The 26,951-nt window shown below is 36.4% G+C and overlaps 1 protein-coding gene across 5 annotated transcripts in view; it reads right to left on the reverse strand.

Annotated features, from left to right (window-relative positions):
- ARHGEF12 (Rho guanine nucleotide exchange factor 12) overlaps window positions 1-26,951 on the reverse strand; it is a 142,412-nt gene that overhangs the window by 16,422 nt on the left and 99,039 nt on the right. For all 5 annotated transcript variants that reach the window (XM_024761922.1, XM_024761919.1, XM_024761923.1 and 2 more), the window contains 17 exons: window positions 25,689-25,763; window positions 23,321-23,413; window positions 21,635-21,745; window positions 21,249-21,347; window positions 16,094-16,136; window positions 15,699-15,804; window positions 15,131-15,268; window positions 14,603-14,635; window positions 14,174-14,288; window positions 13,358-13,463; window positions 11,611-11,823; window positions 6,896-7,028; window positions 6,558-6,593; window positions 6,037-6,191; window positions 4,915-5,061; window positions 3,733-3,818; window positions 482-607 (listed from right to left, as the gene is read on the reverse strand). In XM_024761922.1, coding sequence (XP_024617690.1) covers window positions 482-607; window positions 3,733-3,818; window positions 4,915-5,061; window positions 6,037-6,191; window positions 6,558-6,593; window positions 6,896-7,028; window positions 11,611-11,823; window positions 13,358-13,463; window positions 14,174-14,288; window positions 14,603-14,635; window positions 15,131-15,268; window positions 15,699-15,804; window positions 16,094-16,136; window positions 21,249-21,347; window positions 21,635-21,745; window positions 23,321-23,413; window positions 25,689-25,763 — 1,815 coding nt within the window. The remainder of the gene's footprint in view (window positions 1-481; window positions 608-3,732; window positions 3,819-4,914; window positions 5,062-6,036; window positions 6,192-6,557; window positions 6,594-6,895; window positions 7,029-11,610; window positions 11,824-13,357; window positions 13,464-14,173; window positions 14,289-14,602; window positions 14,636-15,130; window positions 15,269-15,698; window positions 15,805-16,093; window positions 16,137-21,248; window positions 21,348-21,634; window positions 21,746-23,320; window positions 23,414-25,688; window positions 25,764-26,951) is intronic.

Below are 26,951 nucleotides of genomic sequence, written 5' to 3' on the forward strand. Positions count from 1 at the left end.
TTGTTATACAGCAATAAAAATATAAACTGTGTAAATACAGCTTTGTAAACTTTATTTACAAAAACAGGGAAGAGGCTGGATATGGCTGGTGGGCTATAGTTTACTGACCCTTGGTCTACACCAATATATACCCTAGTAAGCATGACTGCTTGTTACGCTCTTCCCTGGGCTTGATATAAGGCCATTCTGATGTTTTGACGGTATTATTTTAATAGTGTACATGGGCCATTTCCTGACAGTATCTCCATGGCAATGTGGACTTCTATGTCAAGTATTGTAGTCCTGTCATATATTCTTTATTATTCACCATTCCAGTATCATCTTTGTATTTTCCAGTAATTTAAGAGAAAATGTATGGCTTTAAAAACGTAAACACAGACATAATCCTTGTAAAAACTTTAGTCTTAGGATTCCGCTAGTTTGTTCCATAATTGATTAAAAATTTGCATTTCTTTTTTCTTACATGGCTCACTCAACTCACTTGCACAAAAGTCTGGAATCGAGAATCCTTTTTCTGACGAGACTTGATCATTTCCAGGGCAAAGGGTTGGTTACTGCAAAAGGTAGCAGCAGCATGTTTCAGCTTTTCCTCCCCGGGTCCACTGAACTGTGCCAAGAACGCAAAGAGCACAATAGAGAATGGGATACTGAGTCTATATGAGGCCAGGCAAGATGAGAGACAGCCACAATCCTTCCAATATTCCAATAAGTATCCTCAAGTGACAAGAAACAGAAATCTACACATTTTACGTGGATTATCAATGATTCTCCATTAAAAAGGGTCTGACCCTGACATATCCAGACCTTTCCTGATCATCACCCAATGTTTTCTTGCTTGTAGCCTCTACCATAACTTACTACTTTTTCAGTCTATTCCACTTCTAAATCAGATAGAAACAGTGACACTTGGGGGAATATGAGACACAAAATGCTTAAAGACTGGGATTAAATTTGATTTTCTTAGAATGTGACACCTTCACAAAAATTACTGTCTTACTGCTCTAGGAAGAAAATCCTTGGGATTCTAGCTTACTTTCTTACTGTGAAATCCGGGGCAGGTCATAACTTTTCTGGGTCACAACAAAATTAAATCACTGCTGCTTCACCTATGTAGAAGGTAGGGATCCATCCCTTGAATTTCTCTTGGGGAAGATTCATGAGCCTATGACCCTCTTTTACTAAAAATTATACTTTTTACTGATATTTTTTATCTGTAAATTTAAGTTTGTATATGCCATGATTTTAAGGTTTCTTATAAGACACCTAACAAGTGCTTCACTCATAATAGGTATCCTTATAAGTACAGGTCGAATAAATGATTTTTAAAACCACCTTTATATTTGTAGTAATTGCTTTATGGTTTATAAAGAAGCTTTTCATAAAAATCTCCCATTTAAAGCCATATTTCCAAAAGTTTATACACGAAGGCATTTTGTAAAAAATCCTTTTGTAGGGTGTTTGTAGTTAAATTCAGACTATTTTTTCTTCAACTATGACACATACGAAGTGATATTTGAATAGGTTGCTCCAATGTTGTATTCTTATTCTATTATAAATATCACTCAACATATTTAGAGATGAGACTGGCAGCATTTTTGGTATGTTAGTCAATCCAGGTGTCACGCAATTACTAACAGTGGCTGTTTACAAAAGAAAATAACACTCTAGCCTTAAGCAGTTTTACAGTGGTTTTACTAGCAGCATAAGCATATATAAGGTGACCTCAAGGGACCAATATTGGGAAAATATTCTCCAAAACTATTTTTTAAAAAATAGAGTAGGGCTTCCCTGGTGGCGCGGTGGTTGAGAGTCCACCTGCCGATGCAGGGGACACGGGTTCGTGTCCCCGTCTGGGAGGATCCCACATGCCGTGGAGCGGCTGGGCCCGTGAGCCATGGCCGCTGGGCCTGCGCGTCCGGAGTCTGTGCTCCGCAACGGGAGAGGCCGCAGCAGTCAGAGGCCCGCGTACCGCAAAAAAAAGAAAAAAAAAAAAAGAAAAAAAAAATAAGAGTAAATCTAGACACCTGTTTATGATTTTTGCTTTTAGTATTTCTGGCCAACACTTTGCCCTAAATTAACCCTTTGTACTTAGCAGCTACTAACCAAATTGGTTAGTCCATTCTGCTTTTCCTCAACATTTTATAGGCATATCACCTTGGTCAAGAATACAATTCTTTTTGAATGTTCTAAAATAAATTTGTGGTCCCACTTTTAAGAGGTATCTCCACTTTATTTTACCATGTAGTAGATTTATGCAGTCCAAAGGACTGTGGTAAGAGGACCAATGTACTTCTGTACCTTATTAATGATGAATCTCACTTGACACTTGGTGTTAAACATTATTTTTATTAGATGCAAATTAAACTGCTTAGGAATCAAGACTGATATCGTTAAGTCCATATGACTTACAACTTTTTAATCCAAATGTAACAAGAAAATTGACGCTACGCTGTGCCATACTACGAGTTCTGTTTCAAGTTGAGTAGAGTGCTGCCAAGGCAACAGAACTCAGAGATCAAGAAACAAAACGAGTCCCACCATCACAGGGTAGCCACGGAATAAGCTGGATTTTTCAAGGAAGTTAAGTCTCCTTAATAACAATGATGCCAGCGTGGGCCTAAGGAGAAAATGCTTTGGAAAGTTCAGTAAATCCAAGATGAGACTGGATTATGATTCCCTGATCTTGTTCTACGTGTCAAGTGGCTAATGGCTAAGAAGAGTTCTACTAATAGATTAGGAGATTCTGAGTTACGGTCTCACCATCAATGAAAGGAGTAGGATCAAGATTGTTTTAGTCAACTTTCTAGTGTTTAATCATTGTAAAATTATCAATCATTGTAAAATTACCCAAATCTTGTGACATTTCCTCAGTCTATATATTGAAGTAAATATCAGTCGGCACAGCTAAACAGTTCTTGTTCAACCAGTGTTAAAATTTTGAGAACTACGTCACATATTTTACTATTATTCACAGCCTTAACTATAGTACTTTCTTTAAATGTCTGGATCAAACCCACTTTCCCCTAGGAAGATTTTCTGTATGTTCCAGTTCAGGTCTCCTTGCTATCTATTCCCATAATAACCTGTATTCTCCCCTTTTTGTAACACTAATCACACTTGAAATAACTAACGACTGTTTTTTAATTTTTTTTTTCCCATTGACTATAAGCTCCACTAGCGCAGGAGCCATATCTGTTTTGACTGCTACTGCATCCCCAGTACCTAGAACAGTGCTTGGCACGTAAGTATATATTATGGAGTATATACTGATAAAGAGTCAGCTGGAAAGATAAATACAATTTGACAGACAGCTACTATAGTCTCTGAACTCTTTCCTGGTACATAAGATTAAGTAATTTTCACCTTTCTACTTTTGTGATGGTAGTTCTGGATCTACAGTTGTCTAATGTTTTACAGTACAATTCTGAGATTTTGACAACAGAAGACAGTTAAAATTCTACATCAGTTAAATTATTTTTTATCAATATCCATGTTACTCTACATTCTTTTAAACACAAAGAACTAGTATCTTTAATTTGATGAGAAAAGAGCATGTAGTTGATTGGGCACTTATTAGAAGAATAAGTACGAATACACAGTTGGACCCCTTTTCATCTTTACATTAGCTTTGCAAAATGGATGAGTTTGCATACTTGGGAAGGTTAGCAACTTAACCTTGAATCTGATCAGGTGTCTGTGAAAATTTTTAAATTAAATAGCAAATCTCCTTACCCAAGTCAGCAAATCTTCCCCAATCTGATCAATAACAGATGTCTCATTCCTCTTTCGAACAGCCTTCATTTGCTCATTCAACCCAACTAAGGGAGAAAAAAAACAATGAAAAAAATTAAGCATACATTCATTTCAGGCTGAGATACTGGTAATACCACGAACATAAATTTTCAAAAAAAAAAAAAAAGGATTTTCAGAGTAGCATATAGCTGCTTCTGACGGCCTTACATATAAATCTGGACCCAATTCCTATAAACCTAAATGTTTTGAGTTCTAACTGAAAAACAGTTGCCAAAGCATAAAACAATGTGGAAACTAGCACATTATACAGAGTATAGGTGCATCAAATACACATTTAACCTCAAGACTCCATCTATAACCAACCGTGTTCGTAAAAAACAAAGTTCAATTGTACAGGTGACTCCGTCCACCGTTCCTCTCTAAATGTGTGTGTTCCCAGGCAATGGACATCATCATGCTTGAATGTGTCCGTGTACACTGGTGAGACCTAGAATCACCCACAAAGGAGCAAAAAGCAACCATTTGGTGGGAGGGTGTTGGTAGGTGGTGATGGCATCCTTGATGAAAGAAAGACTGAAAACTAAGGGTCTGGAGAAACAGTGACTTAAAAAGAGAGGAACTGATACTACTGCCTACAAAAGTCCAAGATAACTACAACCAGGGAAAGCCAGCAAGACAGATTTTTTAATGTATTCACTCAAGCATTCCAAGCAACAAAACAATAAAATAATTTAATTCCTGAAAATATTCCCACCATGGGATTATATGCTGTATATTACTATTTATAAGATATATTTATACATATATTATTATATAGAATATATTTTTTAAAAACATATATATTGTAATCAATAGGAAATTTCCAAGGGTAATTTTAACTATTCATGTGTTTCATCTCAGGCATTGACTTTAGGCCCTAAGTCCTGTGCTAACACTGTATAAAAAAGGCTGATGGGGGCGTGGGGTGGGGGTAAAGGGTTGGGGAGAAATTCAAAGATCCAATCATTTCTTTATGTTATGCTCACATTTAATTATATAATTTCAGGAAATCTAACACATGGATACATTTATAAGATTTTACTGTTATGGTCCCTTTACATATTCACAATCTTTTATCTATTAGAAATGTTAGGGAAAAAGATCAGAGTCAATTTCTCTTACTGTGAAGTTGAAGAATATCTTCTAAGTTTGAAAAAATTTTCCGTAGTTCTGAAGGTGACAGAATTCCTTCTCTGGAAACTCGCTGATAAAACACTTGATCTAGAACCTTCAATGTTCGAACATGAGCTCTTTCAGTGTAGAACAATTCTAAGCAGGAGAAAAAGGAAATATAAAACGTTGCCTTACTTAGAATGGGGTCAAACATAGGCTTTAGCTGAAATTAAGTAGCAAATGAGTTATACAATAATTATTTGTAGTTTTGAAAGGATATAGTATCTCTGAAGTCACTTCTTGATTACATTAAACTCTCCTACAGAGCTATAAATACTGGCAAATGAAAAATATCGTCAAAACTATTTTGTACTTAAAACTTAACAATGTACTTCCAAAATCCGTTGGTTGGTAGAACCAACCGATCACAACTACAGCATTAGAAAACTGTTAAGCCCAAATAGCATACAGACTTTGAATTGAACCCTCTTCAGAAATAATAGCACTCTGTGTTACCTAATTTGCCTATAAACTCTTATTTCTGAGGCCAGACTTTATAATCTCACTATGTCTCAATGCTGCTAGAGACAGGAAGGATATTTATTCAAATCACAGCCTAAAGATAGTAGCAGGTACAGCTTTCATGTCATCTCTCTGTCACATATACGCTAGGATAAAATAAAGAACATGCACGAGGATAAAGGAAGACCTAGATTCTAGTTTTCTTCCAGTCACTTATCAGCTGTATGATCTTGACTAATTCAGCCACTCATCCTGAGCCTTAGCTTCCTCATTTACAATCTACGCATAAAAATAACTTAGCCTGAAAGTAAAGTGATGGGACAAATGTCTCAATGATTTTTCAAGTTTAAGATCTATAATGCTATGAATTTTAAATAACCTGAACACTAAATGCATTTTCCTTTTAAATTATCAATAAGAGTCATATAATCATTTGCATTTTTAAGTTGGAAAGTTCAAGGATCATCGATCTATTAGTTTAATTTCCTCTCTGTTCAAAACAAAAGGCTAGCAGACACTTGGAAGCAAACTCCAAGGCTCAGGGGTTGGTTTAACTCTAATACAACTCAATATATATGAATAATAACAACAAAAACTAATTAAACTCACCATTAATTACTTCCTGTCTTCTGATCTCACAAGGCTTTAGTGCCAATAACACTTCTCGACTAACGAGCTGCTGCCAGTTGGGTGGATCTGTCTCTAAGTCATTTTCAAACTGTTCATCCTCACTTTGACTTTCTCCAAAAGCTATGCTGTCAAACCTAATGAAGAAAAAAATAATGGATTCTATTTGAGGATATCACATGGACAACAGCACAAGTCTTTACACTACAGTAAATCAGTCATATTTCTGAAGTACTGCTTAGCACAGAGAATGAAACATCATCCTCTTACAAAACAGCTTACATGTGTTATAAATATGTCATCGTCTCCTACAAAACAGCTTATGTGTGTTATCAATACCTCTATAAATATCTTTTAAATAATTGTGTTTATTAAGAAATTTCTTTTATACTATCTAACAGATTTGTGTACAGGGTTTCTTTTCCTTTAAAACTAGGACTTTGGGGAGAAAAGATATATTTCTTAAAATATGCCCTATTGAAAGCTACTTTAGGAATACTTACTTTCGAAAGGGCTTTGGTGTCCCATGTTCAGTCACCCTAAAATGATGGAGAACAGAGAGTCAACACAAAAACAAAACAGAAATCAAGAAATTTATGACAAAGATGCTCAAAATTGTGTTAAACTACAGTGGCTGATAAATAATTCTGGATATTGCAATGATTTAGTATCAAATAAATTAAAAAACATTTCAGTACCTATCTAGTATTTACTACCAGTAAGTTCTACTTCTTCCCCCAAAAAACACATGGGGGAAAAAATGCTACAGAGTGTAGGCATACTATACAGTGAAAAACTTTTAAGCAATGTCCTAAACGCCCCTAAGATATCACTGAATTACCTTTCCACTTCCCATTCCTCCTCCTGCACTTGGTCTAATGGAGGAGGTGGGAAGTCAAAGATGGTACTGGGAGTACGAGGTGTGCCATCTAAGGAGTCTCCAGATGCTGGCGTTTCTCCAACTTGCTTTGATCCTGAAAAGACACAAGTCAGACATTCAGGTGGTGTTACTAAAGACAATGATTAAAAAAAAAAAAAAGAATTAGTAACCCAGAAAGTTTCAACCTCACCCATAGCCAAATTCTCACTTAAACAATTGCAGGTTAGCTAGAAACAAAATTCTAATATAAAATTTTTAAATGCACTAAAAAATAAACAGGAAAATCATTTTTAAGCAGGTTTTAAAAAATCAACATAAGATATGGCAACAACTCAGAAGGGCATATGATAAGGAGAAACATTCTTTTACTTTATCCTTTTTTACCCCCAATGCCAATCTTTTTTATTCAAATTTTAGTTATTATGGGGGTCCACCTCCAAATAATAACCTCATAGTTCTTTTTCTTGACTTATTATATTTAGGAAATATCTATCTCTTCTTCCTCAGAGGATTTTGCTCACTTATACGCCCCATCTTCACCTCCCTCCCCTTTTTCTTCCCACTGTTTAATAACTATATTATTGTTCCTAGTTGGCTTATTCGTTATTCCCTAAGCTTAAATGATAGAATTATATATGTATCTTTTTTCCAACAAGGTGTTAGTATCTTAATTCTCCTCTATGTCAAATTAGGTATTTAGTGTCCATAACCTTCTCTTTAATTATATTTCTTTCCTTTACAACTAAATATTCTGTGCTTTGCCTATTAGGTTGATTCTAAAAGTCTGAAAACAAATAGTGTGCTTACATTATTATGACCATACACATATTGTAATACAACATATATATACATATTATTCATGCCAGGTTAAGAGGCATGTTAGTTAGGATTATGTTTTCTTTTCTACTGGTCCAACCACACAACTCCTAGGCCACTTGAAATAGAGTATTTATTACATTAAAGTCATATACTCGATCAATTACTTTAAGATTATGCCATTTTTTAAATTCTGCTTCATGTTCAAATCATGACAACTTTCTTGAACAATTCTGTTCTTCTTAGCATTTCTAAATGCCTTTCTTTTATTGCTGTCAAAGTAATATAATTTTACCAAGTCACAAACTTTTTCATCTGTTACTATAAACTGCTTAAAATCTCCTTTTCTCTTATCCCCTAGGTTCTTCTTGTGTTCCAATCTGGAACAGCTGTTCCCTTGGCCTGTGACACAACTATCATCCTAGAACTGCCCTTCACCACTTTCCTGGGTTGTTTCCACTGTTTCCTGGACCCCATGAGATTTTCTTTCTTAATTTTTCTCTCATTTTGCTGGAGTGTGTATCTTAAATTATCTTCAAGGAAAGGGTGCATTTCAGTTAAACTCTGAATCCTGGAGTATCTGAAAATGTCTTTATATCTTTCTTCATATTTGATGGATAGTTTGGATGGATAAAGAATTCTAAGTTCAATACCATTTTCTTTCAGCAAGTTGAAGGCATGGCTCCTTTGTATTCTAGCACCTAATGTTCTGAGAAATGTGACAGCATAATCTCCATTTTCTTTCTCTTGAAAGCTTTCAGGATTCTTTTTCTTTATCTCTGATGCACTGACATTTCCAAAGCTACTCTAGGCATGGGTCTTTTTTTAAAACATTATTACTCATTGTAGTTGGTTCCGGGTGAGCCCTTTCTGTTTGAAAGACATCTATTCTTTTTCAGCCCTGGGAAGCCCTCTTCTGTCATTTCTCTAACTGCCTCTCCTCCAGTTCCTCTGCTGATGTTTTGTGAATCTCCGTGGTGGCTCTCTACATAATTCTTGTCTCTCCAATTTCTATCTCTTGATGTCTCTGATACAGATTCTGAAAATTTCCTTGACTTTATTTTTAGGGACTTCTTTTTTTTCTTCTTATTTAATTATTAGCAGCTGTGGTGGTCTGAAAATACGTCCACAAATTCTTTGCTACTCCTCCCTTCAGCAGTGGCACCTAATTTTTCTCTCCTTGAATGTGGGCTGGATTTAGTGACTTGCTTCTAACTTGCTGAAATAAGGGGGTATATCCATACAGACTAAGTCATATAGAAAAACACTGGGATTTCTTTCTTGCTCTCCTTTGGATCACTCTGGGGAAGTCAGCTACCACGTCAGGGAACACTCAAGCAGTTCCACGGAGAAGCCCATGTGGTGCGGAGCTGAGGCCTCCAGCAAGGAGCTAAGTCTTCCTGCCACCAGCCACCTGCGGAAGCACAGAAGGGGTCTCCTGGCCCCATTAAGCTTTCAGATGGCTGGTTGACATCCTGACTATAGCTTTATGAGAGACTCCAAGCCAGAACTGCCCAGCTAAGCTGCTCCTGAGTTCCTTACCCACCAAAAATGTGAAGTAGTAAATATTTTTTGTATTAAGCCATTAAGCTTTGGGGTAATTTATCACAAAGCAATTAATAACTAATAAAACAGTTATTATATGTAATAGTTACTAAAACATTTTGGTCTCTGCTCCCTTTTTATAACATCCTATTCTTGCTTTAGATATAATAAACTCTTTAATTTCTTCAAGAATACTATCTAATTTAGAGGTATTTTTATAAGTTCTTACTTATTGCCTAATTTATTTTCTGCTAGTGGCAGTTTTTGTGTTTATTTTGTATTTTCTTTTTTATGCTACTAATATGTTTGGCATTATGTGTTATCTTAGGTCTGGACTCTAATAACTTTTGCCAACAGTGAGTAATGCTGTTCATATGTAAGAACAGAAGACTGGGCAGCTGACTTGGCTTTCCGTTCTGCTATGTGGAAGTAGGGCCATTTCAGCCGGAAGCTCCTCAGAGCAGGGTAAGCCCCCCGCGTGCCTATTGTCATGCTCCAGGTCCCCTAAAGTGAGCTCCAGGGCACTAATACCATGGAGGACTTAACTCCTTATACAATTCACTCAACTTGTATAACAAAGAGCATATTCATTTTCTTCTGATACAGGAATGACAGACTGCTTATATTCTACAATGTAAGGATCAGAAGCTGCTGACATAATTGTTTTGATTACAGACCTTCGATTAATTCATCATTTTCAGCTTTACTTCTCACTCATGTACTCCGTAACTTATGCCAACTCTGAGCCCAAAGTCTCTCCTGGGTTCTAATGGACAGACTGGCTCCCACCTTGGACTCCTTAAACGAACTACAGGCTCCGACTTCCTTTATGTTGTTTTATCCATCAAACCACTCTTGCCCACTTTCAATCTCCCCAAAATTTGTTGAAATCTCTTACTGAATGATAATACCTTTTCTTCCTCTACTTCTTTTCTCTTTATGATTTTTGTTTATTCATTACCTACCACGCTTTTATTTCAATGAGACATGAGAGCCATGAATTAATGCATTACTCAGTCCTACATCTTCAGAATTCCATATAAGACAGAACCTCCACACTTCTCTACAAATGTCACCCCTACTTCTTTGTCTTAAGTAAAAACTTTCGTATCCCATGGAAGGTAACCTCTTCTGCTACAGCCCTCTCAAACAGAGACTGATGTTTCAGTCATACACTGTGTACTGCAGGGTGGAGATGAGATAGAGACCCTTCTTTTTCCTCAGTACTACTTATAGACTATTATCTTACCTTCTTATAAAAATCCCTTGCTCTACTGAGGCTCTCACTCTCTGAATAATATCACATGTTCTCCCCCCACCAACAACCATCTAGCAACATTGAACCTTTGGCTGCTGGCTCACAGTTTTCCTCTCTGTGCTATTACCATATGCAGTGATCTCAAAGTCTGTGGTATAAAGGTATTCAGACCCTTGGTTCCTTGGTTCCTTACCCTCTTCATCTCTAGTAACCCCCTCTTTGCCACCTTGGTGACCACTCCCACAGATTTATCCTTGATCTTGTCATACCAGAAATTGAACTGCTTCCAAAATCACCAATACAGAGAGGCATTTCCTTCTCCAAATAAAACCACCTAATTCTTCCATATCACTTGCTTCAGAAACCCATTATAACAAGTATGAAGAAATATGGTAATAAGCTCTTTCCTCAATTATCTACAATTACTTCCTATCTTTCTTTACTTTTCAAATCCCCTTGCCCTTCTCACTAAATCCTAACTCTCAGCTAATAACCTTGCCCTTCACATACACCCCACATATCATCGCTTCTCTCCTTCTCAAAACTTTGTTCTATTGGATACATAGTCCAGCTCCCGCATTTTCAACCTCTTCCTCTCAACTGGCTTCCCCTTAGCATTAAAAACAAAAAACAACCCTGGTAATCTTAGATTTTTTTAAAAAGTCTTCTTTAGATGCACCCTGCTCCCCGCATACACACATCTGCCTCTAACTTCTGACCAGTCCTCTCAACACTCCCCACGATTTGAAGTTTTTATTTGTATGACTTATCTTCCCAGAAGACTAAGCCGCATGGGGCAAGAATCTACATATTACTGTATGATAACATCTGGCACAGAGCTAATGCCTGACAGAGAAGTCCGTAATAAATATTTTTTGAATGGACAAGAACTCAAAATTACCATTCAGCACAGATTTGTCACTGGTTATATAATATTAAAATATTAAAACTAAAACTGGGATTCAGTCTTGATTTAAATAATCTGCCACTCTATTTCTCAGTATAGTTGTTTTAAAATCCTGATACTTAGCTAAGTTGAACTACAGCATTAGCTCACCCATATCATTCTCTTTCCCTCCTTCCTGGGAAAGAGTGGCCCCTGAAACCACGGAGGACATGGAATTGGCTGGCAGGTATCCAATGTCTGCTCCTTCACTTGTTAATCCACTCTGGCGCAACTTAGCAGAGTCCTGAGGTTCAGGACTCACAGATGAGGGTGTGGATATGTGCTTAGGGTGGCGCTGCTTCTGTAGTTCCATGGCTCTGCCAACTGAACAGAAAGCAATAGTTAATAATTCATGCTGCAAAACAGCTTAAAAAAAAAAGATGACAGAAAGAATCTAGAAAAATGTCTGGAACATGGTGGGCCCTAGAAAAATATAACATGAATTATTATACAGAGTGAGGGATAGATAGATAAACAGATCGATAGAAAGAAGGGAGGGAAAGGAAAGAAAGGAAGAAAGAAAGAGAAGGAAGGAAGGAGGTAGGAAAGAGAGAGCAAGAGAGAGAGAAAGAGAGAAAGGCAGGGGAAGGTGAAGGAGGATCAAGAGAAAAGGGTGGGAGATGGTAGAAGATGAGGTGGGTGAGAAGAGGCAGGAGAAGAAGGGTCATGAGAAAAGGAGCTGAAGAGAGCAACAGTGGGTGGGGGCAGAGGGGATGCCGAGAGCCGGAGATGGACACGTACGAAGCTGTATTCATTTGTAAGAGAGAAGATGAAGCCTTTTAGCTCTGTGAGCTCTTAGCAAGCCCCTAGCTTCTCGCTACCACTCATAACTTCATCATCACGACATGTCTCAGAGACCATGCAGAATAATCCCTATGCTGCCCATTACCGCTGTTCACACCAGTCACCATGAGAAGCTAAAGACTCTCAGCTCATCACCCCCATAACCTGGCACGTGCCCACACAGCTTTGTACAGCTCATCACCCCCCATAACCTGGCACGTGCCCACACAGCTTTGTACAGCTCATCACCCCCCATAACCTGGCACGTGCCCACACAGCTTTGTACATCTCTAATCCCAAAATGCTTCCTTCCCCAATTCCTACAATTCCTCTTCTGTATCCCTTGGAACACATGGTCAGCATCTGTGAAACGCTCTGTTCTCCTCAACCTCTTCTCCAAAAATTTCCTTCATCTTCTCAGTGTTTCTCAGCAAGGGGCACCACTGACATTTTGAGTGAGAGTTCCTCATTGTGTGGGACATTCAGGTTCCCTGTATCACAATACCCCCCCCAACTCCAGCCCATGCCAATATTTTCACATGTGGTACCTGTCACCTTGAAGACCACTATATGAGCTAATTTCTCTCCCCACAGCAGCTCGCCCACCCCTACTTCTCCTGCAGCCCTCTCTAGGAGACTGCCTCTCCAACAGGCCTGAGGGTGGAGGGACATCAGGAAATAAAACACAATGAAGAGGTGGAAAAACTGCAGAAGTATGGAGTAAGTGAGTAACGTAGGTATAAAGAGGTAAAACAAAGTATGGTGGAGAAATCCATGCACATCTTGTTTTATAAATTTAATAATCAGAATTTGACTGCAAACAAAATCAGAACAGGTAAGTAAATTATGTTATGGACAACTAATGGAATACTCTACTGACATTAAATAAGATGATTATGACAACTATGAAGTCACATGGGGCTTTAGTTCAGAAATCACATTGAATAGAAACAACGGAAGTTCAGTGGAAACATTTCTAGAACACCTTTTTCCAGCAACCCATTCTAGCTAAATGAGCCTAAATGTAAAGACGGCATGGAATGGTGGGAACGCAGCATTTTAAACTTCAACGTACTTGCACTGTTGTCATGACGGCTTGGTCTCCTTGGGGGTCCCAAGATGCTGGGGAATCCTCTTCGCTTCCCTTTTTCTTCGCCTTCCCTATCTTTCTTCATACTTTGCTAGAGTTGAGGTACAATCAAAAAGATAACAGATACGTAACAGAGTAGATTTCTTTTGTTGCTTTTAAACAGAAACTTTTTAAACATTCTAATGGTCAGCTGAAAGAAATTGGTTAAATGTAAATGAAAGACACACACAGGGCACTCATTAGAGGCTGGACACAGTACTATGTACACACCAAACTCAAGATGCCTTTTCAAACCCTTCAGAACTGACAATTTTGGAAAGTAAAAGGTAGGTTTATAGCACATTTACTGGGAGCCTGTTCTAAGTAATTCATTCATCTGTTGAACAATATTTACTAAGCTAATAATGTACGAAGGCACTATGCTAAAAGCTGGGGATACAATGAAGAAGGTCCTTATCTTCATCCAGATTTACAATCTAACAAAAAAGAAACCAAGCCATACATAATTACAAACACTGACAGGCACCATAAAAGAAAAGTATGAGGCCAGAACAGTTAGGGACAGCTCTCTGTATAAACTACTAGCTTCACTTTTCACACTGCCTAATAAATTAGTTTGTATGGCTGGATTTCTCACTAGATTTTGAGTTTCTTGAGAACAGGGACCACATCTTATTCCTATTGGCATGCTTAGCACTAATTTGCTGAAAAAGTAAATACTAAGAAGAAGGAAAGCACTGCAATCAAATGTAAAGAAGCATGGAGACCTTAATTAACACACTATTATTATTCTAGTCTTACCTTGATTTTTGGAAGGAATCCAATCCGACCTCGCTTGTGCTCCAAATTTCGAGGTTCTTTCACTTTTACTCCCAAATGCTTCATGTACATGAGAATAACATATTGCATTGTTGAACTGAGGGAGAGAGGATTAAGTAAAATAAGACTTCTGGGAAGGGATGGTGGGTAGAATAAAGATATCAAATGACTTCCAAAACCCCAATGCTGAAATTCTTAGAATTCATCAAGTGAAAAATAAGGAGCTATCTATTCACTGTGAATAGTAAAGGATTCTACTCAAGATACTAGAATATTAGTCAAGTAAAATACAGGCCACCAGAGGGAGACAGTCTATATTTTTATGTTAAAAGAAATCAATCATAATTTAGGGCAGGAGACAAGATAGTTTCTCTTTTCCTTAAAATTCTAGGAAAAAAGTAGTTATATTACCTCTTATCTTCTTCTACAGCCTGAGCAGTCATTCTAAAAATAAAAACATTTAAAAATGAAATATTAAAGTTTAATAAAAGAGTTGTTATTAAACTCAGATAACTGAAACAGCAGCACAGAGCCAAATGCTTTGGGACCCACCCCAAATCTCTGTCACCTGGAATAAAACATCAGAAAAATTCTAATCCCTGAAGGAACCATATGCTTTCCACACTCATGTCACCAACCGTAAATGTCTGATAGCAAGAAACATTTCCAAAGTCTGTGAATTGAAGCCAGTATAAGTATTCAACCTGTTTTTGATCAGTTAGAAATTTTATAGTTACTCATTTTACCAATACCCAGAAAAAGAAATACAAGAACGTCATCGAAAGTATCAGCATAAATGTAAAATTCCAGCTTCTCAAGTATTACGACAGAATAAACAGCTCCACATAGACAACCTGACCCCCCTTTTAAATCTGTTCTCTTGAAGCACAGTTAGCATCTTAGTAGAGAGGCTTTTCTACACGTATTTCTGTTACTTACAACACTTCTTCAATTTTGGCAACAATCTGCTCTGCACATGCCCGTTCCTTCTCCAGAGTTACCCGGTCCTTGTCTCTCTCTGCATCAATTTTAGTCAGTTCGCTTTCAGCCAACGTCAGCCCCATGCTACGTTTCTGTCTAAAGGGAATGGGAGAAATTTCCTGAGGTAGCCTAGAGAAAAACTATCTCCCTCTGGAGATGTTTCATCAGAGTTTCCATAGCTGTGAATTTCTAGCAACAGGCAAAATGTCACAGTTTTCTATTTGGGGGCCCATGTCACCTAGGACACTGGAGGAAGAAAATTCTAGAGGCAATCACTCAACAGAGCACATATCCTGAAGGACACACTTAGCACAGAGTACTAATACTAGGCACAATTCCTGAGAGCGTAAGGAATGGGGACTATGCGCTCTCAGTACCATGCCAACCTTTTGACTGCAGATGTGCATTAGGCTTCAGTAACAGTGCTAAAGACGATATGCTAAGCCAAGGACTTAATGTATAACCTTTTCCTACTTAAAAAGAAAATTAATTCAGAACAACCATATCAGCTTACCACCGAGCTTACCGAAAATCTTCCAAGTGCCTTTGAACTTCTGGGTGGACTCTTTCTTGCATAGTTTGGATATAGTGGCGATGTAGATCCTCAGGAATAAGCTCGGGTCTTCTTTTTTCTGCATAAATAGAAGAAGTCACCTGATCTAAGGCATATTTTTTGCATTATAACTGGCACTATTTGGTGCAAACTTAACTTGAAGTAAGACAAAGAGAAGTTCAATACATTTTATGTATTTCATCTCAGAATTCATCTTTCATTTACCCTTAAATGTATTATAGGCTTTTTCTCTGCTGTGAGTCATATCACCTACTAGTCACCACGTAACAGATAGAAACCTTAGGGAGGAGCTGAGCTACGTATCTACAGAGATGTAATTCTCCAGCATATTGGTGCTCCAGACTTACCTAGATCTACTGATATTTCATCAGGAACAGAAACTTTCAGGTGCTAAAACAAAAATGCAAACAAAAAGTGAAATAGTACTAAGAGTTTTTCAGGATGCATATAAGGACTTATACAAAATAAAGAGATACAACTTGAATATCTATTTTTATAAGAATATTCAGGTATAAGCTCATTTTTTGGGTTTCACCCGTCTAAATTTCCTAGCTCTGGAATGTTCTATTGTTAAACTTGAAAATAAGCCTTTTTCCCAAGGATCATATTATAATGGAAACATCTACACTTGTTTTACTAGATGACTGAATGCTTCTGTGCCTTACTTATCCCTGTTGGCTTTAGTTTTCTAAAATGAATCAATATTGGCTTGGGCTTTCTAGAATCATTGGTTAAGATAATCAGTTATACATCATTTGAATCAATATAGGTAAAACCTCAACTATGTGTATATCATATGAAAAATTTACTCATATATAATGATGATTTTTATTTACTTTTTTGATATACTCACACTACAGACCATGATATTCCCAACCATTTTGCTATGTAAAGCTAAAGAACCCTCACAGTAATAGTCACACTCCCAATGAGAAAGTGTTGGATATCAATGTTGAGGCCTTGGAGTCTTAAATCTCTAGTTCTTCCATGTGTAGCTCTTACTCTTGAACTAAGACGACTGTGTCATAATTTACTTCTTCTTAGCTAGGATTTGTTGACATAATAACTGCAGTTTTTGCTCCCATTACCAGATAATTATCTCCTGTTAATTTGGGAAATGTCTTGGAAAAAAATTGTTTTGCATTTGGAGAAAATATACTAACTTCTTCGTGTTTACTTTGTATTATACACCTACTTAAGTCATATCCTTTCAGAATTTAAACAATTAACATGAGACCTGAAGTTTTACATTTGAAAATAAGTCACTGCTAAAAATTATGAGATCTCTAATATTTATTTGAAGAACAGTGAAATGGATTTCAAAGCTTTCTCTTTAACTGAAGTTGCCATAAAGTAGCTCAAATCAACTTTCTTCAAAGTATTTCTAGCACAAATGCAAAAAAGTATATGTTCATTTCTGTATGTGGGTATTTATATGAAATAAATATGACCTGTGGCATAAAATAATAATTAGCAAATTAATCATTTATCATTTTGATAAACTTATATAGATCACGAGCAGCAAAGTATAAAGTTCTGACTTAGCATGGAGCAAGCACTCTTAAGAAATGTGAAATACAAATAAGCTGCCATTTCTTCATGAAAGAAAGTTACCTTAATAAATATATTGTATAATATTTTAAACAATGGCAGTGTAATCAGAACCCTACCTAATCCATTCAGTAACTATCTGAGTGACCACTCTGCCAGGATCTATTCAGTGCTGGTGAAATAGCGGTGAACAAACGGAACAAAAATATCTGCCCTGATGGAGCTTACATTTGGGGTAGAAGAGTAGGAATATAGACAAAAAATAAATTAAAAAAGAAAACATAAATTCTATAGACAAAAATAACACGGGAAAGGTGACAGAAAGTCGGGGGAGATGAAATTTTAAGTAAATTGGTCAGGGAATTCAGGCTTCACTGAGAAGGTAACTGTATTGAGCCATGTGTAGGGGTACAGGTAACCTTGCAAAAAACACAAAGAAAATGGGGCAAGTGCTGGAGGAAGAAGTGGAGCCAAAATGTTTCTATGTGAGTCTGCATGCTAATATGAATGATTCAATAGAAAACAAAACAACTGATGATGCAGGAGAGAAGAACTGCTAGAATAACTAATCCTTAAGTAGGTATAAGAAAATACACTCTGGATAAACAGGGGAAGAGGTGGCCTTAGATAAAAGCAGAACAATCCCTACATAGCATCAGGAGAGAGGGCAGAGCATATGGTATGACAGAGGTAGGATGATATATCTGGTAGAAGTTATCTTCCGTGTAATTTAAATTTCTCAAAGAAACAGCAAGGTCATCAGTTGAGAAAGTGAGGAAGTGATGGAGAGTTTAAGAGAGAAAAGGTGTGAAACAGTCATCTAAGAGAAATGCAAATATGAAAGAACCAGGGACATGCAGCATGATTCTTCAAGAGGTATTAAGGGCTAACTGTTATTTACCCTATAGCAAGGCTAATAATAAAACATACTAGAGCAGAAGCAAGAAGAACTACAATCCTGCAGCCTGTGGAATGAAAACCACATTCACAGAAAGAGACAAAATGAAAAGGCAGAGGACTATGTACCAGACGAGGGAACAAGATAAAATCCCAGAAGAACAATTAAATTAAGTGGAGATAGGGAACTGACCAGAAAAAGAATTCAGAATAATGATAGTGAAGATGATCCAGGACCTCGGAAAAAGAATGGAGGCAAAGATCGAGAAGATGCAAGAAATGTTTAACAAAGACCTAGAAGAATTAAAGAACAAACACCTAGAAGAATTAAAGAACAAACAAACAGAGATGAACAATACAATAACTGAAATGAAAAATACACTAGAAGGAATCAGTAGCAGAATAACTGAGGCAGAAGAACGGAAAAGTGACCTGGAAGACAGAATGGTGGAATTCACTGCTGTGGAACAGAATCAAGAAAAAAGAATGAAAAGAAGTGAAGACAGCCTAAGAGGCCTCTGGGACAACAATAAATGCACCAACATTCACATTATAGGGATCCCAGAAGGAGAAGAGAGAGAGACAAAGGACCCAAGAAAATATTTGAAGAGATTATAGTCGAAAACTTCCCTAACATGGGAAAGGAAATAGCCACCCAAGTCCAGGAAGCTCAGAGAGTCCCAGGCAGGATAAACCCTAGGAGAAACATGCTGAGACACATAGTAATCAAACTGACAAAAATTAAAGACAAAGAAAAATTCTTAAAAGTAGCAGAGGAAAAACAGCAAATAACATACAGGGGAACGGGAGCTCCCATAAGGTTAACAGCTGATTTCTCAGCAGAAACTCTACAAGCCAGAAGGGAGTGGCACGATATATTGAAAGTGATGAAAGGGAAGAAGCTACAACCAAGATTACTCTACCCTGCAAGGATCTCATTCAGATTTGACAGAGAAATCAAAAGCTTTACAAAAAAAAAAAAGCTTTACATTTACAGACAAGCAAAAGCTAAGAGAATTCAGCACCATCAAACCAGCTCTACAACAAATGCTAAAGGAACTTCTCTAAGTGGGAAACACGGATACAAAAATACGACCCATATATATGCTGTCTACAAGAGACCCACTTCAGACCTAGGGACACATACAGACTGAAAGTGAGGGGATGGAAAAAGATTTTCCGTGCAAATGGAAATCAAAAGAAAGCTGGAGTAGCAATACTTGTATCAGATAAAATACACTTTACAATAAAGAGTGTTATAAGAGACAAGGAAGGACACTACATAATGACCAAGGGATCAATCCAAGAAGAAGATCTAACGATTATAAATACATATGCACCCAACATAGGAGCACCTCAATACTTAAGGCAAATGCTAACAGCCATAAAAGAGGAAACGGGCAATAACACATTAATAGTGGGGGACTTTAACAGCTCACTTACACCAATGGACAGACCATCCAGACAGAAAATTAATAAGGAAACACAAGCTTTAAATGACACAATAGACTAGACAGATTTAATTGATATTTACAGGACATTCCAGCTGAAAACAGCAGATTACACTTTCTTCTCAAGTGCACACAGAACATTCTCCAGGACAGATTACATCTTGGATCACAAATCAAGCCTCGGTAAATTTAAGAAAATTGAAATCATATCTAGCATCTTTTCTGACCAGAACGCTGTGAGATTAGAAATAAATTACAGGGAAAAAAACGTAAAAGACACAAACACATGGAGCCTAAACAATACATTACTAAATAACCAAGAGATCACTGAAGAAATCAAAGGGGAAATCAAAAAATACCTAGAGACAAATGACAACAAAAACACGATGACCCAAAACCTATGGGATACAGCAAAAGCAGTTCTAAGAGGGAAGTTTATAGCAATATAATCCTACCTCAAGAAACAAGAAAAATTTCAAATAAACAATCTAACCTTACACCTAAAGGAACTAGAGAAAGAAGAACAAACAAAGTTAGTAGAAGGAAATAAAACATAAAGATCAGAGCAGAAATAAATGAAATAGAAACAAAGAAAACAATAGCAAAGATCAATAAGACTAAAAGCTGGTTCTTTGAGAAGGTAAACAAAATTGATAAACCTTTAGCCAGACTCATCAAGAAAAAGAGGGAGCGGACTCAAATCAATAAAATTAGAAATGAAAAAAGAAGAAGTTATAACAGACACTGCAGAAATACAAAGCATCACAGAGACTACTACAGGCAACTCTATGCCAATAAAAGGGACAACCTGGAAGAAGCGGACAAATTCTTAGAAAGGTATAACCTTCCAAGACTGAACCAGAAAGAAATAGAAAATATGAACAGACCAATCACAAGTAATGAAATTAAAACTGTGATTAAATATCTCCCAACAAACAAAAGCCCAGGACCAGATAGCTTCACAGGCAAATTCTATCAAACATTTAGAGACGAGCTAACACCCATCCTTCTCTAACTCTTCCAAATAATTGCAGAGGAAGGAACACTCCCAAACTCATTCTACGAGGCCACTATCACCCTGATACCAAAACCAGACAGATACTACAAAAAAAGAAAATTACAGAAAAAACAAAAACATATTAGTTTAAAACCTTACTAAGATTTCTATTGGTAAAATAAAACACTACTATTATCTATTATCATTTATACTAGTAAGATCTTTTCCACCATTTTTCAGTTACCCTTGTGCCTCCAAACTTCAAAGAGGCCAACCAGAGTTCAATTATACAAATATTGCCCTTTCAACCCTAATATATATGTATATCATTTATGTTCTCTTTTTCACTCCCTCATCCTAAATATGCACATGTATAAACCCCAATATACATATATATCCCTTAAAACTTACCGTGAGAATTCATATGCCTACAACTAACTTAGAAATGATACAAAAATTATAGTCAAGAATAATCAGTAATTGAGATATAATATAGATGTCAGAAAGCACAATGAAGTCCAAAAACATGGGAGGGAAGACTAGAAGTAGGAGGCCAATACTTCAATGTACTAAAGCAAAGATTATAATATTAACTTGGTAACTTACTGCAGATCGATCCAGGAAGAACTGATGAAACTCAAGGAAGACACGACGAGTCTCCTTGGAATTGGTCTGTTTATACAGGTCTGAATAGAGATAACAGAGCTGTAGCAGAGAAAGAAATGGGGGAGAAATCATGAAAAATGTAATCTGCTGGATCCTCGTCGAGTAGGAATGCCTTGAACAAGTAGGTCACCATAAACAATGTAGTTATTACCATATAACCAAGTCTTATAAAAAAATAAATTAGTAACATTTTAATCATCTTTCATATCTAATATGTTTAGAAAACTGAAAGAAGGTCCATCCACTCATCTTGCTGAAGTGAAAAGTTTTATGGTATATGAATCAATATAAGAACTCTGAATTGGTGAAATCATAAAATATATTACCAATGTTGCAGGGTCAAACTGTGAAACTACATGGTGTAAGAAAACAGCCAAGTGAGCAGGGCGAGATTTTAGCAGTTCAATGCTCTGGAAACAGCTGCACTGCCCATTGATCTAGAAAAAGAGGTAATTATACATCAATAATGTCAATATATAAATGCAAAATGTAATATCAGCTCAATTAAACGTAACCATCCAAATTTCACTTTAACCTACCCTAAAAAAATTCAAGATTTAAAAAAATGTCACTAGAATTTATTAGCAATTCAGGCTATGGAATCTCCTCTTCTGAAAATAATCTCTTGGGAATAGGATGGAGGGAAGACCATCCTGGGAGAATAAAAGTCCAGAAGATGATTATCAAAGAGCTCACATGTCTACAAATCAGTATGCAAAAAAACAGGCTAATAACACTTCTAAAAATGCAGTGGAAGGCTTTTTGCCTAATAACAAAATAGCTGTCTTCCTTTCGAGCTAATCGTAGAAATGGTGGTAGGAAAGGGAGCTGTATGATTTTAAATAAGACAACTCCCAGAACACTTGTATATTCCCAAACTACACTGAACACAGAAAACAGCAATAGTTAAACTTAAGGTAACCTAGAATCATATAAGTTAATCTAAACAAATAATACCAATTCTACACAATCTCTTTCAGAAAATACAAGAGGAGTAACACTTCTCAACTCATTCTAAGAGTTCAGCATTACCCAAGTATCAAAACCAAAGACATTATTTAAAAAAAACACAAAAAAACTACAGACTAATATCCTCCATAAACACAGACGCAAAAATCCTCAGCAAAATAATAGTTAATTGAATCCAACATTATTATGAAAAGGAAAATACTTATGACCAACTGTGGTTTATCCCAGGAATACAAAGCTGTTTCAAAATGCTCATAATATCAATTAATGTAATTTACCATATTGAGACTAAATTTAAAAAAACAACACATGATCATCTCAGTCATTCAACAAAAGTCAACATCCATTCATGATAAAAACTCTTACCAAACTAGGAATAGAAGGAAACTTTCTCAATTAAAAAAAACAGTATCTACAAAAAACCTACAGCTAACATCATACTTAATAATAAACGACTGAATGCTTTCTTCCTAAGATCAGGAATAAGACAAGGATGTCCTGTCTCACCACACCGATTCAACCTCATACTGGAAATCCTAACTAGTACAATAAAGGTAAGAGCAAGAAATAAAAGATAAACAGATTGGAAACAAGGAAATAAAAATTGTCTCTGTTTGTGGTTGTCTATGTAGAAAATCCTAAAAAGTTACTTTAAAAAGCTCTTAGAAGTAGTGAGTTTACTAACAAGATCATGGGATACAAGGACAAGAATAAAGCCAATCATATTCCTATATACCATCAATAAACAACTGGAATTTGAAATTTTTAAAAAAATTTATAATAACATACCCCTCTCCCAAGATGAGATACTTAGGTATAAATCAATGACTTCTTATCAGCTTCAAAAGCAAAGCCATTTCTATTGGTCAAAGCTAAAATAAGCAATTAACCTGGGTAATTAGCCAATTAATTAATCTTAGTTCTAAGATTTTAGCTTCAAATCCTTATAAATATAATTTCAGTCTCCAGAAAGTGTTCATTTTTGCAAGAAATCAAACATCTCAGAGAATTAATAATTTGTTTTTTAGAAAAAAAGTCATCACCTGTTCATGTTCAGTACCAAAGTCATCATCCTCTGCTCCAATAATATGAGGTGCTATACGGGTAGAGGGACTCCCAATAAGTGATTGAGTGTCCTGGTAACATTCAGAGAAAAGGAACAGAAAAATTATCCAGTGGTCAATTTCAGAGACAGGATAAAGCCAAACCATCACAAAGACACGGTTCACTAAACTGACTGGATTTCTTTTTATTTATTTTCTTTAGGTACTTTATTTTCAAAGTGGTTCTCAAATTTTCCAGTGTTGATTGTTTCTTGGGGGCGGGGGGCGGGGGAGAACGTTTCCCCTGGAAATAATAAACACCCTTTGCTTACTATACCCTTGGTTATCTGATTCTAATCCCTCTCTGTATACTTCATTTATTATTTCATACATATCTAGACCTTGTTATAGAAAGAAATAAAGCTGGCTTACATAAATAGTTAACAATTTTTAAAAGTTAGTTTAAAAGTGAATGAAGACAACAGGACAAAGGAAAAATGAGAATAGAAGTAAGTTTAGCAGAGAGGTTAATACAAAAATTTCTATTAAGGTCATATAATTGAAAGCTGTCACTGAACCTTATTTTTTCATTTAAAGTTCATTTTCATAAGTACATAATGCAGGGTTTTCAATCCCGGTACTGTTGACGTTTTGGGCCAGATAATTCTTTGTTGTGGAGGCTGTCATATGCATTGTAAAATGTGTAGCAGCATCCTTGGCTTCTCCCCACCCACTAGATGCCAGGAGCAGCCTTCCAGTCATGACAATCAAAAATGTTTCCAGACATTGCCAAATGCCAAATGTCCCCCAAAGGACAAAATCACTCCCAGTTGAAAATCACTGCCATAATGCAATAAAATGTTCAAGTAATCACACAAACACTGCTATAGAAACAATGACAACAAGACTGTAAAAATAAATTGTAGGTCGGTAGATCTCACTCCGGTGCAATAGCTCATCTATGTGTCAATTCACTTACAAATTTGGATTTCACATGAAAAAGGCAGCGGTGGAACATTACTGTATAGTGCAAAAAATAAGGGATATTTGAATACTACCAACACTGAAATCAGAGACCATACAGTATTAAGAGAAATAGAAAATTTGGAACAAATATGAAAAAAATGAGTTTGGCTTAAATATGACAGCAGTTGAATGCTGTACGATCTGGATTTGAGCGAAGAGAGTGAGACTCTCTTTGATCGTGACTTGGAAGTTATCTGCACAGTAGTTACAGTTGAAACTATATACATGGACCAACAAGTTATAAATTAAGTGAATAACACATAGCTGTAGTTTTTCTTCCTTAAGCGTGTTGCAACTCTATGTATTTGCATTTCCTGAACTTGATTCCGCCCTTTTTACTCTTGTTTTTTAAACCATAAGCCTTTAATAATTTTTTTAAAAAATCAGGTAAAACAACAGAAATTTGTTTAGAGTATCAGTGAGACAACTTTTTATTTTGTCTTTGTTTATTTTGATGTGATACTTCTGATTTTTCAACAGTCCTTATGTTGCTAATAATAGATGAATCATAACATGCTGTTAAATCTTTTTACTATAAAACCTTATACAAGTCCTAATTAAAAAATAAACTCAGAATGCTAAAAGTATTCAATTAAGAAGATGCAAGTTCTAGCAATTCCATTCTGAGTATACACCCAAAAGAACTGAACGCAAGAACTTGAACAGATATTTATTTGTACATCCATGTTCAGAGTAACATGGTTCACAACAGCCAAAAGGTGGAAACAACCCAAGTGTTCACTGATGAATGAATGGATAAACAAAATGTGGTATAAACACAAAATGGATTATTATTCAGCCTTGAAAAGGAAGGAAATTCTGATACATGCTAAATCACTGATGAGCACTGAAGACATTATGCTTAGTGAAATAAGCTGGTCACAGAAGGACACATATTGTATGATTCTACTCCTAGTCAAATTCAAAGAGACAGAAAGTAGAATGATGGTTGCCAGGAGCTGAACGGAGAGGATAATGGGGAGTTAGTGTTTAGTGGACACCAAGTTTCAGTCGGGAAAGATGAAAAAGTTCTAGAGATAGATGTGGTGATGGCTGCACAATGATGTGAATGTAACAATGCCGAGGAACTTAAAAAAGGTTAAAATAGTATATTTTATGATATATGCACTTTATTATAAAAAAAATTTAACCACCTAATATTACTAACTATAGAGTAGCTCTCCATTTACCAAATCTTTATTAAGTTCCTTTAATAAGTTTAAGCTTTTGCTCCAAAAAATACACACACACACACACACACACACACATATCAGATATCTCTGTCACTTAAGTATAAGGAAAGCTAAAGAAAACATTATCATTTCATGGAGTTCATACTCACAGTGTCCTGAATTACTTCACTTTTCTCTGGGTTTTCCTCTAGATAAATCCTCTCTTTCAGGCCACTCTTGGGACTCTAATGAGAAAAAAAAAAAAGACATTCATTTCATTTCGATAGGCTCACCAAAGGAGATAAAGAAAAATTGTGTGAAAGAATAATGTTCTGAATTTCATATTTGTGTTTGAAACTACTGAATATCTTTCATATAATACTTGGCTCTGCTACTTTTTACGTGACTTTGGCAAGTCACTTATTCTCTTAGCTTTTTAGTTTTATGTTGATAAAACAATATAGAATAGTTTTATTTCATCTTTAGGCCTGAGGGTTTATTTCTATCAAATAACTCTAACCAGATATATTATATATCACAGATTCATTATATCAGGGCTTCCCTGGTGGCACAGTGGTTAAGAATCTGTCTGCCAATGCAGGGGACACAGGTTTGAGCCCTGGTCTGGGAAGATCCCACATGCCATGGAGCAACTAAGCCCGTGTGCCACAACTACTGAGCCTGCGAGCCACAACTACTGAAGACCGCATGCCTAGAGCCCACGCTCCGCAACAAGAGAAGCCACTGCAATGAGAAGCCCACGCACCACAACGAAGAGGAGCCCACACTTGCTACAACTAGAGAGAACCCGTGCGTAGCAACGAAGACCCAACACAGCCAAAAAAAAAAGTTCTTCATGTCAAAATCAAACTGTATATTTATCCATTTCCTCTAAACCTTTCTGCCCCAAACTATTCTTTCTAACCAAGTTAAAAGCATTTTGGCCTATTTATATGAATGAAAATAAGCTTCTATTTTTCTGTTACTACCTCATGTAAACTGATCTACGGATTTTTATAAACTTTACATGGTATGTTGGGGATGACCTAATGTAAAATACAAACTATATGATACACAGAACTTCAATTTTGGGGGGGATGAAGAACACCCCAAGCAATGGGAGCCATTCTTCAGAGCAGCTGAAAATGAGATACAAGAGATTTTTGTGTGAATGCCTATACGGAAGATATATGCTACCTATACACATGCCTAGATACCACAAGATAGAGAAAACAGTAGTTTCAAATATAAGCCCCACCTGGGAGAAATGGATGACTCTGGGTCAAGAGATATAAAAGATAAAGTGAGAATAATTTTGTCACACCAAAATGAAAGAAAGCTATGTTACTGGGGAGTCATGTCAAAAGAACATAGAAGACAAATTGAGGGGACTACCACCAGCCCAAAAAAGGGGACAATTTAATAAGCATCAA

This window comes from Neophocaena asiaeorientalis, unplaced genomic scaffold, assembly GCF_003031525.2.
Source record: "Neophocaena asiaeorientalis asiaeorientalis breed wild unplaced genomic scaffold, Neophocaena_asiaeorientalis_V1.1 scaffold737, whole genome shotgun sequence".
In the NCBI taxonomy this organism is placed as follows: domain Eukaryota; kingdom Metazoa; phylum Chordata; class Mammalia; order Artiodactyla; family Phocoenidae; genus Neophocaena; species Neophocaena asiaeorientalis.